The 20,772-nt window shown below is 36.4% G+C and overlaps 1 protein-coding gene across 4 annotated transcripts; it reads right to left on the reverse strand.

Annotated features, from left to right (window-relative positions):
- Window positions 1-4,731: 4,731 nt before the first annotated feature.
- On the reverse strand, window positions 4,732-19,819 carry SERBP1 (SERPINE1 mRNA binding protein 1). 4 transcript variants are annotated; one of them, XM_024565289.4, is made up of 8 exons: window positions 19,393-19,819; window positions 15,676-15,826; window positions 14,914-15,054; window positions 14,716-14,787; window positions 14,024-14,143; window positions 11,226-11,403; window positions 8,456-8,629; window positions 4,732-6,917 (listed from the first exon to the last, which is right to left on the reverse strand). In XM_024565289.4, the coding sequence occupies exons 1-8, from the start codon at window positions 19,703-19,705 to the stop codon at window positions 6,861-6,863; spliced, it is 1,206 nt and encodes a 401-aa protein (XP_024421057.1). In that variant the 5' UTR covers window positions 19,706-19,819; the 3' UTR covers window positions 4,732-6,860. The 4 variants fall into 4 exon arrangements, with proteins under 4 accessions (XP_024421057.1, XP_024421056.1, XP_024421059.1 ...); XM_024565288.4 differs by having other exon boundaries at window positions 14,716-14,805; XM_024565291.3 differs by having other exon boundaries at window positions 14,024-14,098; window positions 19,393-19,818.
- Window positions 19,820-20,772: the final 953 nt, after the last annotated feature.

The following is a 20,772-nucleotide window of genomic DNA, read 5'->3' on the forward strand; positions in this document are numbered from 1 at the left end:
TTTAAGTCTTAAAAATACAAAAGCAAGCAGAGCAACTGTGCTATAACCCCACCTGCTTTACCTACTGAATTTTTTCCAACTTGAAGGCTATGATTTCCTAAGCAAAAAGGAATTAGGGCTGCATGACTCAATTTTGTTGCTTGTATTAATTGTTGAAACATAAATGCCTTGCCTTTACTCTATGGTAAAGGCTGCACATTTTGCTAGTGCTCCTTTATTTACAAGTAGTTCTTCAGTTGGTTCTGCTGAGATTTCAATCATATCTCTAAAAAACATACAAACCTATTGTCACTTCTAAATTTCCACAACTGTAAGTAATTATTCCTTAAGAGCCTGGCCTTGCTAATGCAAGGTAAGTGAATTTCAAAACACCTTCTCTGCCTTTGCCAATTTCAAGTATTTTACTACCTATAGGTAACAGAACCCAATGAAATGCTATAAAAGCTATTATGAGATTCTCAGAGAATAAACTGTTCTGAAAGGCCCTAAATTTTCACTGGAAAAGCAGGCCCACCCACAAGCTGGACATTTTCACTATATTTAAGAAGCTACAAAAACATTTTCGAAATACAATGAAAATTAGTGAAAAACTTGTTCTTTTACAAAAATATCAATTCACTTGCTGAATTGGCTTATATGTCCCCCTGCGTATTAGCTGAGAATGTGGCCTGTGTTAACGGGTAAATTTTCCTTGTGCTGTCTAAACCAAGGAGCTGGAAGACCACCCCCCCCAATCAAAAAAATCTCTGGGTGAAAATGGGACACCTCAAGATTTAGAAACAGAAATCTTAACTTTATTCCATCAAAAGGGAGTAAAAGACCATTTCCCTTCCTTTCACAACACTGTACAAATACTTCTTTCCTAATGTTTTTCTCCTCTCATTCTTGTACAACTCCATGACAGGACTCTTCTGCATTCCTATAAACATTCCCTTTAGTTGACCCTCTCTGGCCTACATTAGGATAGCTTTCATTGCAGCTGTTTAAAAAAAAAAAAGCAAAACACTTTCAAGTTTAATAACTCTTAAGTAGCAAGAATAACGATCCTGAAAAAGATGGGGGGAGGGTACATTATTCTCCTGTAATTGGGAGGTGCTAGTTCTATTCCTCAATCAACAGTACAGTGGCATTTTAAAAAATAAACTTTATCCATTTTTCCTGAAGAGAACTGCTTTCTCATATGATCTAAGTATTTTCACTTAGCATTCATTTTGCAGCACCAAACCACTTCTCTACTTCAGTCAACATTACCTCCAGCTCTACCTTTTGACTCAAGCAGGGAGGCCAGTCTAATTGTTGAAAACATTTTAATCTACTTGATTTTGTTAACCTAGAGTGACAAAGTGCCCCTCAATCTTCACGGGACACTGTTATGAACAAAATGCAATAGTCTGTACCTGCTAAGTATGTGATTTTTTCCTCAATGATTAGAGATCAGTGACCATCTGTCTTAAAAGTAGCTTTATCCAATCCATTTTTCCCATGCATTCCATTCCTCAGAAATTCCTGAGTTTAGCACTTAAGCGAAGCCTTGTACATTTTGTGTAGGTGTACACTTAACTCAAAATCAAGTTAAAATCAAATTATCTATCTCTGAAAAGGTGTCTGTTTAGTTTAATTCACCAATTATTAAATCCTAGACATTTTCAGCCATAAAATTGGAGGAAGGAAAGGGGGAATCTACCAATCTATCAACAGTGTTTGATGTGTTTAAGTCAATTTCCAAAACAGACCCTGGCAGTCTAAGCACAAAATGTTTAAATGTGCTCCTCTCTTACTGTCCGAGTGTGGCTGCCAAACAAAGAAACATATTGCTATGGGTTATGACACTCAAGATGTGAAACAAGGAATTCCAACGTGCAAAGCTCCCCAGATTTCTGATATTCAGCTAATAAAAAAAATTAACCCAATGTGACAAAATTCTAGGCAGTCAAATGCCAAGAACCAAGTTCAGGCAGACCCTTTGGACAGAATCTTCATTCTAAGTAGATGAAAACCAGTGCCATTTCTTCAAATTAGAATATTAAGTTCCTAAAATTTGTTAAATCAATCAGCTACAACTGCAATTAAGGTGATGTAAACAATAATGCCTAAAAATAAGCTACTTCCCATTTTCTCTATTCAGTTTACCAAATAACGAATATCAAAATCCTGAATATTAACCTTTCACTTTTCACATTTTCCTAACAGTAATTTATTACTGTAATAAACAGTAATTCCCCAACAGCAGCTATTTAAGGAAGCAAAGCCACAAGATCAGTTCAGAGCAAATCTCATTACCTGATATGAATCAATTACTCCTAAACAGGTTTCTAAAAACCCATAATGAAATCAAAATTGTCTGATATTTGTTATCACCAGGTATCTTTTGTCTTTTATACACAAGGTTTAGAACACACATAAAAGCAGCACCAGGATCTGCCACACACCCCCAAGTGGGCAGCAAAAAGGACAAAGTTGACTGATTTAAAACACTAAATTCCCACATAATTAACACCTGAAACAAAAACAATTTGGTAAATTATTTTCTAACTTGTATAGGCCATTTCTCATCTTTTCTTTTCTTCCATTGAGAAGTGAACAACTGACTCCCAGTTATTCAGCACAGAAGTAATCAATGGCACAAAAGCTAAACTGTCCAAATGGATAATCTCCTAACAAAGCTCTGAGAAAGGCAGTCCTCAGAACCCATTCATTCCTGTCTCAGCTTAACCTGTGGAGTTAATCAACAGTTTACCCATAAGAAATGTTCAGATTCTCATGCAAAAACTATTCACAACAAAGATTTTAGCACTAAGTGATGAGTAGTGTTAGTGATTCACTAACCATGAAGTTTACAGCATAATCACAGCATAAAGCTTACTTTTATTCCAAAATTTATACTTTCCTTAACAGCTTTCATGAGAACATATTTAAGTTACAAGCTACATAATCTTTTCTTAAAATAACACGATCAGCTTTACTAGGTGGCTACCAAATATTTTGGCCCTTATTCTCAGTATAGAAGCAGCAAGAAAATTGCTTTAACATACCTGATTTTACAACTTCCCATAGGGTAGGATGATTTAATTTGTACCTAAAATAACACTTTTATTTTAAAAGAACTCATGGTGACCTAAGAGTGATAGCTTAGATCAGGATTCAGCAAACATTTTCTGTAAAGGGCCATGTTTTAAGCTTGGTGGACTATATACATCTTTGTAAAAGAGTTGTTTTTAACCCTTTAGAAATCTAGAAGCCATTCTTATCTCAAGGTCTATACAAAAACAAGCCACAAACTGCTGACCCTTGGCTTAGATATAGCACCTACTTAAATGACATTCATTTCCACTCTACTACTTTCTTCTGTGGGAACAATGTTGATGGCTTTAATAATATACTTTTATATCTGCATTACTTTCTGCAATTAAGCTTCTAATCCCTTAAACTACAATCTTTCACTGTTCTTTTAGTGAATCCCTTCTCAGCCTGAAACAGTTATTCCAATCACTTCTCATATAAACTTCCCACTTTTCTAAGATTCTCAACACGAGAACACGTCCAAGGTTAAACCCAGGATGAGCAAAAAGTAATTGAACCCAAACTCCTGAAAGCTGACATTTAACTCTATACCTCAATAAAACCTGACAATTTTGCAAATAATGTTGTTACTTAGTTCACTAAGTCTGAGGTTTGACTAGAAATCATTTACTGCCTTGTCACTGAATATACTCTGCAAAGCATAATGGTGATCAAGTTCTGGGCTTTCTAAAGTTAAACTGGAGATCTGGCTTTTAAGGTTCAGACTCCAAATACTAATTTACATGTTAATTTAAGCAGAATTACAAATATTTGGGTTAAAATCCATCTTCTAAGCATCTATTTACTTTGTTTAAAAAGTAGAATTACATGCACCTGAGAGCCCAAGAATAGTTATACCAGTTACTTAAATGTTGGGATAAATGTCCAGGTTCTAGCAGTTTCACATTTCTCCTTAAAATTTTTTAACCTTTAATACTTGTTGGCCCGACATATATATAATATTTAGACTTTGTATGCAACTCCCTAATGACATTTTTGTGTTTCAGGGCAACCTTCTCCAGCAATCAGAAGAATATCCGAATGAGTACTTAATGTACTCTCTTCAAACCCATGCCAAAAATTAAGCCCCAAATATGTCGACAACCCTCAAGATGATGTGTCCTACTTCTACATTTAAAATAAAAATGAGTAAAGTAACTAGATGTACAGTACACCTAATGACACATTTTTAAATCTTTCACAAATCCACACAGGTCTCAAAATAGTATTTAACTAGAAAAGAAACCATATCCCAATCATTTCAATATAAGCTGAAAATACCTTAAGAAATAAATCCTGGCATTATTCCCATTAAGGGGTTTTTCTTTAAAATGTTAATACTGTTTAGAGCCCTCCCCACCCCCAAAACAGTGGCCTTCATGTCATTAACCTCCACACTCAAGATGTGATTTGCTAAGAGTACTGCTACTTTTAAGGTCAGTCCTTGAAATTCATTTTGTAAGAGTTCAACTTTCTAACTCTAATTACTCATTAAAACAGGTATCCTTCCCAAATGAGCTTAGCATAGTTTAACAAAAACCCATATACACAAAATCTAAGCGTAAGAGGAAAAATGAAATGTGAGCATTATCTTTGGGGTGCACACACAGGTCGGAAAACACATGGCGATAAATGGGCTCCTATTTGATTGTTCTTATGACTTTTAAGAAGTGAGCATGAAAATAAAATCTTTATTTTCAGTCATTACCCACCAATAAAAGAAAGTTAGGTTCACAGTTTTAGCTCTTGACACAAAGTGAACTAAGAGGCAAATTTACATCCACCAGATACAACTAATGGACCAACTTTTTAAAGTTCAAGCTATCTTGAAATCTTGCAACATATCAGATATTGCTGTGTAGTCTCTAGTGACAGAATGCCAGCAATGGCTGACAGTGAGTGCAACTTGTGAAGTGTTTTTAATAGGTGTTTTCTATATGTTGCTAGAAATTAAGAGGTTTATAAACATATTACACATCCAGAAATGAGTTAAGATACTTAAAAGTCCAAACATACTAACCTACTAGGAGGGGTCAAAAGTCCACATGGATTAAATTAATACTTGCCTCTGGGTAGCAGGTATGTTTGTAAATATAAAATCATATTAGACATTAGCACCAGTACAGAACATGCTCGGCATCGTAAGATCCAAAACACCAACACAAGTTAGTCATCATTTAAAACCAATCACCTCCTTCCTAATATGTCAAACTGGTAGATAACTAGATTAATAAATCTATTTCAACTGATTAACTTTTGTTCTGTACAATTTCTCTTTTAGAAGTATATTGAGAGAACTAATCAGCAAACAGCAGATGTTTAATGATTTAAGATTTCCGGTATTTTAAAAACTGGATATTACCACTCACAGGCAGAAAACTACTGAAAATTAATGAGTGACAAGGTTTTTAAACCTCTAAGTCTAAGTAAAATTCCTTTTTCTGCTTATCAATAAATATTGCAGAAAATAAAATCCTAGAAAACCTGTTTATTGATCATTCTCTCTACGTATGTTTTACTAAGTGTACTGCTGCTCCCATTCAGGAATCCATCATTAACCTAATTTTCTAATAGAGGAAGAGGTAAAAGATACTTATCACCTTCTGTGGAACAGTCCAAAATTAATAGCAATACAGGAAATTCAGAAACAGTAAGATTTTTGGTTTATATTTCATGGATGGTGCTGCTGTTCCAACCTTATAAAGTAAAGCTGTCTGCTTTCCAAATTCCAAATATTAACACATTCCCGCATCTTACCATACTAACCAGCGCCCTTTGGTTTCTTTAGAACAGGAAGGGTTAAAGGGTCATTGATTATGGGTGTACAACTTTGATTTGGGACCTTTCCACACACACAAATCATACCGAGTGGCCAGACACAGTTTAAATATCATGCATTAGCCAAATCAACTTTGTTACACCCACCCTGTTGGAGGGGGGAAAGCCCAACACTCATAAAACTACTTCACACGACAGGATGTGTTTTGTTCTTCAACAATAAGTAGCTTAAACATCTTATTACTAGACAGTAAGGAGACTAGTTTGGTTTTTAAAATGGGAAATTCACACATTTTAAAATATAGTTCCAATTGTCAATTATAATTTGAACCTAATGAACCATGCAAGAGGAAGGATTAATAAACCAATGTGCTTTGAATTTGTTCAAGTCATATTTCTGTATATAAAGATTTAGCATATAACAGCGATCATGAGAAGTGAAAAAAGATTTCCCCAGAAATGAAAATATTAAAACTAAGTTAAAATACATAAAGTCATTAGTATTCCACACAGCATAAATTTTAACAATCAGAGTTTACATGTCCCAGTTGACCATGTGTGTAAATGCAAAGCAGGTACTAAAACTGATATTATGTCCAATATTTAAAACCAGTCTGTAACTGGAGGAACATCTAAATTCTTAATTAAAAAACACAAATGAAGTGAAAGCTTTAAACTGGTACACATGTTCACACCTATATTTCAAGTTTGGAAATGCATATTTGCAAGCAGCAATACAAAATTTTCATGAAGAATGCATAATCTCTGAAAATTATGAAAACATCCCTGCTACCAATACATTTCTAAATACAAAACTGACTACCATATTGTTACTTCCGTGTAGCGAGAGAAGTTCATTTTCAAAACAGATAAAATTCAGTCTGTAGGTGTGAATGGTATGAATGACAGTCTTTTTTTTTTTTTTTTTTTTTTTTTTAACTTCTTGGTTGGGATCCTTAAGCATGCAAAACCTCAGAGAAGTAGGGTCCACAAAGGAACCAGGGTTGTCTTATGGCATCCAGTTAAGCCAGAGCTGGGAATGCCTCTGGGTCATCTACATCAGGAGCCGAAGCACTTGACTGAAAAAGAAACAAACCAAAATTAGTAATACTCACATCTTGCTAGTTTCTACATTTAGACACAGAACTCCTCTTTAAGTTAAAATACTAAGTAAAATGTGCCAAACCTTTTACTTAAGGGCAAAATTTTGGATCAGAATAGAACTATAAATACTTGCAATGAGTCTTGTCCTGAATTTCTATTTCTATCAAGACCTAGGAAAATTCTCTAATAGCAGCATGGGTTATTTTATTTTTCTAATAAATCACACAAGTAGATTCATATGGGATTTGTATGTAGATTCTTGCCTTGTTAAGTACTCTTATATTTAAGCAGCACATTTATCAATGTTAGAATGAGACACAACTGCTATTTACAACATACAACCCCCCCCTTCCAGCATTGAAATGGTACACAGACACACAATGGCTGTTAAAAACACCTGACATCAGAGGAAGAAATGAAAATAAAGTATCATTACACTGATACTGCTGACCATAAAATCTGTAATATTTGAGTTACCACTATCATCAAACACCGAAGAACCAATCAAGCAAGTGGGTCCCCCCAATTTGTGTATCAAATGTTGAGAATTGAGGAGGACATTATGGCTGTATCCTAGATAGACCATAGTGAACTAACCAAAAAATTTTTCTCTAATAATTTAATTTAATAATAAATACAAGTTAAAAGCATGAACTTTGGCATCAAACAGATCAGACCTCAATCTATCAATTACTAAGGCTTGTATAAAAATATTTTGTAAGAACTTGTGTTACAGTGTGCAGGGCATCAAAGATTGCAAAAATTAGGCCAAAAATGAATCCCAGCTCTTGTATGACAATCTAGTTAAAAACAAAACAAAACAAAAGAACTGCAAAGGTGTTCTCTAGACCAGCATTTATTGACTTTCACACAATATGCAAGGAACACAAAAGCTATGTTAAACTGAGACCTAAAAAGCAGCGAAAAGTCAAGGCAAAGGATGTAGCTGGCTTTTCAGGTAGACCCTGTCACAGATAGACACAGCTATAGGTTTCCTGTAGGTGATTTCCTCTTCTGTAAAATGGGGTAACACAGTAACAAGAATTAAATGACTTAGCACGTAAGATGCCTAGCACCATACCATAACAGCACCTACGTGCAAGTATTCAATAAAGGATAGTAAATTCAATTCTACTGGCAGCACCATTCAGTTGTTTAAGTGCTTTAAACAAAAATATAACCTAAAATGTAGTCTGTTGTTTTAAATTCATTTTAGAGAAAGAGAAATCAGAGGGGAGAGAAACACTGATTTGTTGTTCCACTTATTTATGCATTCATCAGTTGATACTTCTATGTGGCCTGACCACAGATCAAACCCACAATCTCGGTGGATCAGGATGACGCTCTAGTCTAACCAACTGAGCTACCTGGCCAGGGCCGAAATGTAGTTTCATAAAGACATACCTATCCTTTTTTTCTTCTGCGTATGTGCCCAAAAGGACCTGGAGCAGTGAATTTAACAAAAGAGGCCACCCAATTACTTAAAAGGGCAAAAGAAGTCTTTAAAAATTACCTTGTCAGTCCTGCTGCCACGGTTTGGACGTCCACCACGCCCACGGCCACCTCGTCCTCCCCTGCCACCACGTCCTGGGCGGCCAAGGTCTCCAAAATTGATCTCCAGCTGAGACGTTATATCATTTGCTGGCTTCCGGAAGTGATGGTCCATAACCGAATCTTCAGCATGAGCCTAAAAATTTAAGTAATGGCCACGGGGTGATTACCAGGAAATTAATACTGCAAATTTCTAAATGAGCTCTCTTCTTAAAAGACCAAAAGTCCAATCTATACTTTATGTGATCTCAATTAGAGGTACATAATCAAACCACTCAAGTGGCTGGGGCCCATCTCAGACCTACTGAATCATAATCTCTAGTAGTACATTTAAAATAAGGCCATCAGGTTAGTATGTCCCATAAAGGAACCCGATAAGGGATTAGGATACCCCTAATTTGGACCCCCTGATAAAGACATGGACAGGTAGCGTAATCCTGAATTTCTTTGTAAACTGAAGAAAACTTTTGCTCTATCTTCTTCCAACCATGAGTCAAGAAATTATATATATACTTCTCAGGATGCTATTTTGTTCATATACAACTTTTGTATGTTCTTTCACATAAACTAGAGAGCTACAGATTCAAGTGAATCACAACTTTACATAAGGAACCTTGAAAAACTGTGCCCACATAAAACCACACCTTAAATACATCAAAGGAAGGAAACATCTTAAATATGAAGTTGTCATGTTTGTGAAATCCAGATCCTACTCTGTGTTTCTATAATAACTTCCATGACCCAGTCTGTAAAAAAGCCAGAGAATTTTACACTACTTAATGCCTGATTTCTTCTTGTAGGTCTGGGATAAATGAGTTTTCATCTTCAGGTTGGAAAGTTTTCTTATACTACAGTAAAGTATGTTTTATATACATTTTATGTGCATTTTAATTTTTATATATTTCTGGAGGAATATTAGTATTTTGTTCTTTCTAAATGTCTTATATTACAATCATTAATAACTACCCTTAAAGTACAAATAAATTTTGTATTTGTATCCATGTTCTCACCCCTTTAATCATCTAATACCCAAATTAAATGTCATCACTTACTGTCAATCAACCTAATTTAAAGGCAATAGGTTATTTTAAAGCATAAAAAAAGTAAATCCACAAAAACCACTAGGAAATTAAAGTCAATTATACACACTGTCTAATTTTTAAATTAGACATTTAAAAAAAGCCATTGCACAACAGAAATTTATTAATCGGAAGCTTTTACAAGATCCTAAAGCACAAAAGCAAAGCCTAAGTTGACACACTACTGAAACAGCCTAAAAGGTTTTACTACAAAAACATAAAGGAAGTCTGGATATTCAGGGCACATCCCTAACCTTTAAGGTAACTAGTAGGATAAACTGGCAAAGCTTATAAACATAGCCTGATAGTAAATTATGTCCTGGTTTCCAAGTTATTAATAACCAATTCCACATTTTATAATTTTCAAAAATATCTAATCATGTACATTACCTTACTTAAAACTGGGATACCTAACCTGATGTCTATAAAATGCATGAAGAGGCTTCAGGAGGAAATCACTTTAATTTGTATCAGAATTTTCTACATGTCTTTTTCTGGAGAAAAATTCTGTCAGGACCCCAAAACAGTTATGAATAATTATCTCAAAGGTGACCAATAAATCTTTTAACTTAAACAGTTTAATAATTAATTCAAATGAACAATCGCCCCAAGGTGAACTTTCAAGGATCTTTAATCAGGAACCCTATTTGTTTTACCCAGATACACAAAACAACTGCATCTGTAAGAACTATAAAAAATATCCAAAAGTTGTTCTAATAAATGAAAATACTCCCCCCCCCCCCCGCCCCGAACTCAACACTTAGGAGACAATGCCCTCATCTATACTATTTTTATAGACTCAATATTTTAAAAAAATCACCTCTAAACCTAGAAAAATATTTAAGTCTCTTTAACCTGTTTTATTTCAGAATGTTTCCACATTTGTTTCACAGCTACTTTTTTAGAAAATTAAAATGTAGTAAAATCCTATTGACAATCTTTTTATTACAGGTTGCCTTCATAACATTTTAATCTGACTTTGGGACTAAAATCTTATACTTTCACAAGCCCTAAAAGGATGTAGCACTTTTTGCTAGGAATGTCCCTAGCAATTTTGTCCCCCAAGCATTAAACACAACCTGCCAAATCAAAAGCTACCAACATGTCTTCCTCATTAGCTTCCATGTTTTGTAAGTAAAGGAAAACTATAAATTAATTATCTGGTCTTTACATCACTCCTAAATAATGAAGAGTACTACCATCTATTGAAGAGTCCTGACCATAATATAAGACATAAGCAGACAATTTCAAAAATTCAATACTAAATAAAGCCACTCATTTTACTTTAGATTAGCCACACGAAAACACCAAACTTTCAATCTAATGCAAGTCCTTGAATGATTGCCAGTTAGGCAAGATTTTTTAAAATATCACAACTTTGAGAAGACTTACTGTATTTCTAAAACATAGTAATTGTATGCTAAACAACTAACAGCTTTTTCTTGGGGGGGGGGTACTATGGATTGATAGGAAGACTAAATTTCTTGGAATATAGGGTAATGCGGTTTATTCTCCTTTTTAAGCAACTGATCTGTCCCAAATGATCCTAAGTAAAGCTTTTCTTTTTTATGAACAGAAATTATAAACCAAAAATGATAAATACAATTCAATATACCTCTAAAAATTTTCAAACACCACAAAACTTAACTTTACCTCTTCACTCTTTGACTTATGAAGAACAAATCCCTTCTTCCACTGCCCATCAGCACCTTCATTTGGTTTTCTGATATTAAATTCTACTTTTGCCCGGTCCTTATTTTGAATAGCCTTCCACTCATCCAATGTCATTTCTTTTGGACCCTCTTCCTTTACTTCTTCAACTTCGTTTTCTCTGTGAAAAGAAGTCTAAATTTTATATCTAGTAGGTGGCTGACAAAAGTTTGTATTACTTATATGGAGGATCATCATTTTTATAACCCAATGGCTAACATATAAGTTGGTAGACACCAGGAATTCAATGCTGTTGAACTAATGAAAGTATGGATAACTGAGAAAAATACAATTCAACTTCACAGACTTTTAAATGATCATCTATCAGTAATACAATCTGGAGTTGGCTTTACCAAACCTGAAACACACATTTCTTAAAACCGCAATACTTTAAAACCATATCCTCACATAATTAAAATCTTTGGCCTAGTTTCTCCTAAAACACCATTTGTAATTTCTATAATTTCCCACAATATATAACTCATAACATATATGAAGGTAATCATCTAGGATGCCTGTGAAACCAAGCTCCATACTCTAGAACATAAAAGAACTGTCCCTCTATCCTTTATTTTAGCAACACTTAAGGCAACACAAAAACTTTAAAAGCCAAGTTTATACAAATCTTAGATTCCATATAATCCAACTTTCAAACCAACCTGTGTGCGGATAAGAAACTGAGGTTTCACAAGCAATGAAACTCTCCACAAAACACATTGGTTTCAACACTTAATACTAAATAAATTATATTCAAATATAATTTTCAAATAACTATTGTTATCATTTTCCCTTTTTGTAGAAAGAGAGGATGGGTATAGAAATCCATTATTTTAGCCTAATCTCAATTTCTAATACTCACCAAACAAGTAATGCTATTTTGAGGAGCTCTGCTTCTTTACAAAGATAGCAGTTGATTCAATTATCCTTAGAGCTGGAATATCTCCCCCTTCCAGACTACTTTGTACTGTGACAAATCCTATCTTAAAAACTTCCAAGTTTACATTGAATTGATGAGATATGGTTATCAGGCCCAGCTATCAGTTTACAAAAGAAAAAACTAAAACAATTACTCTCATAAGTTCTGGCACAACCAAGAATGTAACTCAGCACACTTTATCACATGGAACCATCACACCTACCTTCAAGGGTTTGTTGTAAGGATCATCAAGTGAGACAAAACAAAAGCTCTGGAAACCACATATGAGGGAGCCAAAGCCAGCCAAGCTATTTCTTAAATTCGCATTTTCATATACAAGATCCGATAACATGTTCAGATTCTCCCCTACCCTGGAGACTGCTCTAATGTTATCATCATGATTGTTAGACCAAATACCCTCACTTTCATCCCTGGGTCCTGAGTCAAGGATCTGCTTCCGAATACCCTATCAATAATATGTGATTTCCTTCTAGAAGACATTTATAATCTTTGTAGGTCACACTTAGGTGATTCAAACATAGGCTCTTTATTAAAGGAACAACAGTTGGATTGAGCATTGTGAAGTACTTAGTATTACATAAGGCTCATTTTAGTCATCCATCACAATTTCATTGTTTACCAAATAAAATTCTGATCCCATATAGTTTCATATAAATGAACCACATTACCTTAAGTTGGACACATCACTTAACACCATATATTTTTTCTACTCTCTCCAATAGCAAATCTATGATTCCTTATTCCAATAGACCCATGCAATATGACACTGAAATCATTAATAGTGGTTCACTTTAAGAACAATTCTTCCTGAAAAAGCAAAGTTTAGAAAAGCATCTCCTCCCTGATTGATTTGAATATGTCCTGGTTAAAAATTACTGACCTGAATAATCTATAATGCAAGACTTTAAACCACAATACTGTAAGAAATGACTGGAATATAACTTCTGTTTCAATCGATGGAAACTGAAAGAAGGCATTAACTTATTTCTGCCAGTTAACTTGAATCTTTAAAACTCTCTCACCCTTGAATAAAACAAAATCTTCAAAATCAAGTCTTTTACCTAAAAACTCAGAAAATGAAAAACATTAAGAAAGCTAGTAAGTAACATATTCTGGCCTTTGCTCTCCCCATACATTTTAATACAAGCCAATAATGGTATATTCCATTTTCAATGTTGATGGGAAAAAAACTGCAAAGAGATAAAAAAACTAATTTTAAAGTGGTCACTTTTTCTATTTTACAACTGTCTCAAAATAAAACCTGTATAGTTAGAGTCCAAAGTACTTTAAACTGAGTTTTAAATACTACAAATTCTCTTCTTTCAACCATTTGCTCTAATTTAACCTCCCCCCCAATTTCAGATTCCAGTTCTCACCTATTCAATGCCTCTGGACAGCTATCACTTGAATAACCTATTACTTACATATCTATTATCATTATCTCTATCAAAGTTATTAGTGACATAAAATGCATGGCATCTTATTCCTTTTCTCTATTTTGAGGTTAAAATAGTTAATTTTTGTTCATAGAGCTAACAGGTTTTACTGAAATGTTATCTTCCTTATCTTAAGACAATAATGGTAATTTCAAATAGCAATGACCGTATCTATTTTTTAAACCATTAGAGCCCATTTTATTCATGTGTAAAACACTCCTCTACATAGACACTATTTGAGGGGTTGAAGGTACAATATAAATTTCTCCTGTTAAAAAGCCACCAAATATTAGCATTAAAGTTTTCTTGGTAAAAATCCAAACTGATTTTTGCAATAAAGCATTACCACTACACATAAAACCACTTACTTGTTTTCAGTGTCCGCAACTGGATGTTCTTCACCTTCCGGTGTTTCCTCAGTCACATTTGATTGCTCCAAGTCACTGCAATTATAAGATATTTGTTTCTGAATGTATTTTGGGGACTCTCTAAGGAAAGAAAGAAAAAGAAAGGCATCTAGGTCCATTTACATGTAGCTGAAGAATTCTTTATATAAAAATCTACACATTCCCTAAAAGTCTTTTTCTACTAAATTTACACTCTAGTAGACCTTTAAGAGAAGATAATTTTAAAATGTATACTGATGGAAGTTATAGTACTTTACTCAAAAAGCAGCAGGACAGAACAGTTAGTTTTGAAACAAACCCTCACTGGCTTATCAAATTTTTGTAGTGACTAGAAGGATCATTAGCTACAAACTATAAAGACACAGAAAATCAGAATACCCAAATAACTTCAATGTAGGGTTTTAGGAATAATTAAGTACCCATATTAAAAGAAAAACTGGTATCGCATATATTGAAATATAGAAAAATCAGTAACTTGATACATTAGAATCTAAACATATCCAACAAGACTATCTTGTACGGCAGTAACTCTAAGATGAGAGCTATTCCATTCTTTTCCCAGAGACAAATAAAATTTAACAGTTATGAGTGAACCTCTAGTAAGGCATAGGATCAATTTTATTAAAATTATTTTTAAAAATCAGAATACCAACGTTAATTCATCTTTGACAGTTCCCCAGTTGTGAGATCCGCTACCTCCACGTTTGTCCTCATGCTTCAGGCCACTATAATGTGAAAAAGAACTAACAAAACTGAGTTAACATAATACTCTTTAGTTCTAGAAATTCAAATTTTGTTTTATAAAGAAGTAGACTCAAATCTAAAAATATAATAACCAATATAAGACTTACGATCTATCACTTCCACTATGCCTATCAAATTCTCGTTTGCCACGAGAATCAAATCCATCTCCTCGGCCCATTCCACGTCCACGGCCTCCTCGACCTCTTCCAAGACCACCACGGCCTCGGATAGGCCGGTCAATAATCGGTCTACAACAAATAAAGAAGGTCATATATGTCCTGGTTTCAAGAGAAAAGAATAGAGAAACTCAAAGGCCCCAAAACACAGGAATACATTCATTGGTTTATAAGCCAATAGTTAAATACATTTTAGGAAACTCAAAATAGTCTGTTTCTAAACACACAAAGGGAATCAAAACAACCAAGAAGCTACTCCCAAAATAAGAAAATTATTTTTACACTGTCTAAAACTTACTGCTAGAGCATATACTTTTTTGTTATTAACTTCATATTATAATCCAGTAAAACTGCTACTTACCAATATACTTAACAATTAAAACAAATCTAACCTGCATAATGAGTAATAGGTTTCACTACAAACAACCCAACAGAACTTTCCCGTTAATATCTGGGGATAGCAAGAAAAAGAAATTGCCTATCAATTCAAGTAAGTGTTTCACTACATGAAATGTAAAGATGAACATTAAAAACCATTATCGAAATATCTGAAATATAACAATGCACATGTTCAGATGTTTCTTTGAAAATACAGCCACACTGCTACCAAACAATGACCAATTTATATCTTTGTGCTACGATGTGACTCTATAAACTGACAAAACACATAAAAATTTTTTTTTTAAATCTTGCCTATCAACTGAGAATTCTCCTCCTTCACCCTTTTCTTCAAGTGGCTTTTCAAATCGTCGTTCACGAGGTGGTCGCCTTTCTGGTCTCCTATCAATTATTTTCCCTTCACCCTGAAGTTGTTGATCAGGTCTTCTTCCGACACGTCTTATTCCTAAAATGATAACGAGCATAAGCAAATTATTTTTGCAATACAAAATTTTAGGCCTAGACTTCAAAGAAAAAGAAATGTTGCTAATCTTAGGGTCCACTGACTAGTACTTACTGTTGAAAAAAGCAAACACTGGGCATCTCTAAAGTGAACATTCAAAATGGGTGAACACATCTTGTACATTTTAGATTTACACTTCAGGCTCAAAATTTTTTTTTATGTGCTTTCTTGGGACTAGATCAAAGATGTAAAGTTGAGCAGTTAGAGAAACTCCTATATAAAGACAATAATCTTTTTTCAAACTTCTATCTAGTTTGCCCCTAAAGTATTCTCTGCAACTGACCTGGAAGGCATCTGGGTAGGAAGCCATTATTCATTATTTCTCTCACTTTTCAAAATGCCAGTCTCTTAATTTAAAATTCTAAATTTAAAGAAATTCCATGCAAATGATAAGGTTTGGCTTTAAAGACACCAAAGGTAACACCAGTAGCCACTCATAATTAATAACCAAGCAAATCCATACACATTTCACCAGATAAGGACCCTATGGGAGAAAAAATGAAGGCCACACTTTTATTTTATATAATTTAGAAGAAAAAAACCCTCAACAGACTGATAATTCTATGAAATTATAAAATTTAAAGGAAAACAAATGACATTTAGAATCACACCTCCGTAGTTTGAAATGAAGTACCATCCTCTCCTATTAGTGTGTATGTATATATACATACCATACCTAACAAAAAAAAACTGTTATGCAACAACTAGGAAATGCTTGTTATTTTACTATTAAGGATGGAGAGTATTTCTTTTGATTTGCTTCTACCAGTATATTTACTGATTTTCTCCTTTATTACTTTTTTCCTGTTAGTGTTTTAAGGCCCACAAAGGCAACTAATATGCATTATTGGTGACCTTAACAGTAAGTAGACTGATGGTTAAATTTATGACTAAAATTTCAGATATGCTATAATTCCCAAACCACAATTTATGACAAAGTCAAAAAACAGCTGAGGAATTGGTTTTTTTAACAAGTTTTCAAGTTAATTCACTCTGGTTCTTTCGAAGAACAATTCACCCAATTGTTAAGGTGCTTGTAACTACAGTGAAACAGTAAGTATCAAAATGAAAACAGTAAATGTCTTCAATGAAATTTTAAAGTCCATTCCACATAAACTCTCAGGATAGGCCACAATGTTAAATCTCACACCAAAGCATTTTAAATAAATTTCGTCAGAGGTAGTGTACTGGGGTGGAGCTGAGCTATGGAACCAGTCTTTATAATGGTATCTAAGCCAAACACACCCAATAAACAATGCCTTCCTTCCCCACCCAATATCCAATATTAGGCTTATAGAATCTAAAAGCTTACCAAATATATTCACTCAATAGTTGACATTTAAAAACGCACATTTCTCTTGATATATTTACCTTGCAAACTCACCTCATGTTCACTAAATTCCAGGCTTTTAATAGTTTTTAAAATCCCACCTTTGTCTACACTAAGTGATATACTGTGGTGTCACTCAAGTTCTCCAAATGGATAAGAGATGAGCTACAAAAGCAAATTCTTATAAAGACTAAATATATATCTAGGGCATGTCTAGCACTGGACCAGGACCAATCTGCAAAGGCACAGAACATACACCATCAGGGTAACAATCATTCCTATCACAAGAGGCAGATACTGTTTATAGGTCTATCCTCCTCCAGTGCCTCGAACATCAAACAACAGATAGCAGGATCTCAAAACAAGTATCTCTGCTTTATTTGTAAATTTGTGTTGTATGCAATTTAAAGTTAAGAGTGCTCTAAAACACTGTAAGGACTATGCTGATAGGTAGGTAATTCGGGAGATTTCCCAAGGAAAGACTACAGAATGACAAACTCAGTCCTAGTTATAAGTTTATGAAATAATTCAGTTTTTGTAACTTAAAATGCTGGTTTCTAGGTAAGACCTTACTCCAAAAACGGGTTTTATGATCAAAACAACTGAGGCATTTCAGACACACTTCATCCTTTGAACATTCAAAATGGGTGAACACACCTTGTACATTTTACACTTCAGACTCAACTTTTTTTTCATGTGCTGAAATTGTCTGATCAAACACGTAAGGTTGAGCAGTTTAAATAATTACACAAGCCAGTGTTCCTTAACACAGAAATTAAATGATTTACTCAGTTGTGCTACAGGTTGCTATAAAGCTTAGTTGACAAAATAGATGTTTCACTTAAGTAATGTTACATGCTTTCTAATACTCCAACTTGTGCTTCTCCCAATCTGTAATTTTAATACAAGAGTTCTTTTGTTTTATTCACCAGCTCGGTTTTTCATTCCAAGCCTCAGAGGAGTTCTATTTAAAAAAAAAAAAAAAAAAGAAAACAACCCTAAACCAATATGTAACACAATTGCTACGGTTTTTTTTTTTTTTAATTAGTTGACTACTAACGAGTTCAACTAAAGCTAATGAGAAACAACTCCTTTCCGGAGCACGTGGCACTAAAGCGAAACTTCAACTTTAAACATGCAACACCAACCAAGACTCTCGGTCCTAAACCTATTTGTTACTGATCACTTTTTCTTTCTCTCGTCTCCAACTGTATTTGCTTTTTAGTTCACCACAAAAGACAAGCCTGTAACGAGTGAAAACGCAAAATTCAAGCATATAACACTGTTAAGTTTACAGTGTGACCGAGAAGCAACTATTGCCCGCCAATGAAATCCTGACCATGCTTCCCGCACACACGGAGGAAGAGCGACAGACTCGGAAGAGCCCTCCGTGCTGCGGCTAACGTGACAGCCTCCGCACGCATTCCACCACGAGGTCCCGGCCAAGCCACACTAGAAAGAGTGCGGGGGGTCGGGGAAAGGGTCGTGGATTTCCTGGAATAACCCATCTTCACCCAGAATTCCCGCTTCTGCTTCACTGAATGCACACAGCCAAATCTGTCTTCTTCCCAACAGCTTAACGAACTCTAGCAACTAAGTTCAAAATAGCTTGGGGGGGGGGGGGGGACAATAAAGCGCATGTGACACCTAAAACCGCAACTGTACTTCCACAGTAGCTGGTAACCTCAGAGAAGGGGCTTGGTGCACATTCCGACCCCCAGCCTTTCCCCGAGGTACTCCGCGCCATCGTGGGACAAGATGGCAGGACAGAAGCGCAAAACAGACAACAGCACCTCAAAGCAGCACTCTGAGGGAGAGCTGGGCAGTACGAAGCTTGGGGACCCCCTGCTTCCCCGTAACCTCAGCCCACACAGTCGCCTGAAGGGTCCGGCGGGAAGGCAACCACCTCCCCGGATCCCCAGCAAGCTGAGTAGCAGCTCATCTACGGACCACGCTCCTCCGCTTGGAACCTGAGGCGGGAAGAGGGTGGCTCCAGGGACCTTGCAGGCGGTGGTTTGAACTTGGGGCTACCATGCTCGCAGGACCTAGCTTTTGTCAAGTGGGGGAAACGTGAGGAAACCGGCGGCAAACCTCCAGCAGACGCTGGGAACTCGAAAAGCAAGTGGTAGCCGCAAGTCCGCCCCGCTCCTTCTCTCATCCCCACGTTCTAGCAATTTACCTTCTTTCTTAAGCGCCACTGGCGGCTGCGTGTCCTCTTTCTTGTCAGCCACGCCAACGTTGGACGGCAGTGGGTTTTTGCGATCTTTCTGGGACTCTTTACGCAGCTGTTTGCCTGCCGCATTGGAGTTGGTCTGGGCTGCGGCCTGAGCTGCGCTCTTGGCCCCAGGGCCCCCAACACCGCCCCCGCCGGCTTCTTTTTTCTTGTTTTCTGCTGCCTTCAACACCTCAAAGGGGTCCGATTCGTCGTCAAATAACTGATCGAATCGGTTGGTGACCACGCAGCCGAAGCCTTCCTGTAAATGCCCAGGCATGATGGTGGCTCGGCGGCGCGTTCCTCCACGGATTGCAGCGGGCCGCGCCGAGCCAAGAGTGCCTGCTTCAGCTGTTCCCACAAGATGGCCGGGCCGAGAGAGGGGGGCCGTCTTCTCTTCCGGCGTCAGGCACACATCCGGGAGCGGCCAGCGCCGCAGGGCACCATGGGATAGGTAGGCTAGAGTCGCTTCTATCGAAGCGGCTCCCGGCGTCGGGACTACAATTCCCAGAATGCATGGCGCGACAACTCTTCGCGCGCGCCAGAGAGGCGGGACCTCCCAGAGGGCGTGGAGCGTGCGTGGAGAGGGAGTGGAAGCGCGGTGGTGGGCGGAGTCCTGCCACCTGCTCCTGCCACCCTTAAAACTCTCATGCTGGAACTGTGCTGAAAACAGGAAAACGTGACGGAGTATTTTGCCCTCGAAAGTAGTCTTTGGTTTTACTCTCCCCGTCTCTGGTCCAGGGCTAACTTTCCCCACCTCTCAGGGAGGGTCAAGGTGACTCCCACATGTTAGAACTGTAGACTCATGAACTTCTCGGGCTAAGGGGGTTGCCAAGGTGCGGCACTGGCCTCGCCTAGGCAGGACCCGACCTGTTTCAATTCAACTCCCTCGCCGCTCAGTTGCTGGAGTCGCCCTCCTGTACCCCCAATAATGAATCGGCACTTTAGCGTGAGGCAGAATACGTTTTCTCTCTCAGGGACGTAAAGTTGGATAGCAGAATTAACCAAAAGGACAAGTTGAACTCTCACATGGGAATTTTGCGCGCCTATCCTGGGTGAGAAATAAGGTTTTGTGACGGATGCTTTAATTACAGTTAACTCCTGACAGTGCAGCACTGGCTAGACACTGGGCAAGCCTGAAAAGGCAGTGTTTGTGGAAATACTTTTTAGAGTTCATCCGCTTGTCCATTAATGCCCTGCAAGCCAAGGATTAGGTGTTAGTAAAATGTGTGCAAGAAATATTAACGTCTGTTAAGGTAATTGAGTGTTAACACATATTCAAGCATATTTTGGTAACTTTAAATATATCATCATAATTTTAAAAATTATTTCCATTAACACAAAATA

The sequence above is a fragment of the Desmodus rotundus genome, chromosome 3 (genome assembly GCF_022682495.2).
Source record: "Desmodus rotundus isolate HL8 chromosome 3, HLdesRot8A.1, whole genome shotgun sequence".
Lineage (NCBI taxonomy): Eukaryota > Metazoa > Chordata > Mammalia > Chiroptera > Phyllostomidae > Desmodus > Desmodus rotundus.

Excerpts from the sequence above, each read along its gene's own strand:
- SERBP1 (XM_024565288.4), bottom strand. The coding sequence starts at position 19,705 with ATGCCTGGGCATTTACAGGAAGGCTTCGGCTGCGTGGTCACCAACCGA. Across the intron at positions 15,827-19,392 it reads AGTGGCGCTTAAGAAAGAAG|GAATAAGACGTGTCGGAAGA; the intron begins GTAAATTGCTAG and ends TTATCATTTTAG. Across the intron at positions 15,055-15,675 it reads GGAGAATTCTCAGTTGATAG|ACCGATTATTGACCGGCCTA; the intron begins GCAAGATTTAAA and ends TATTTGTTGTAG.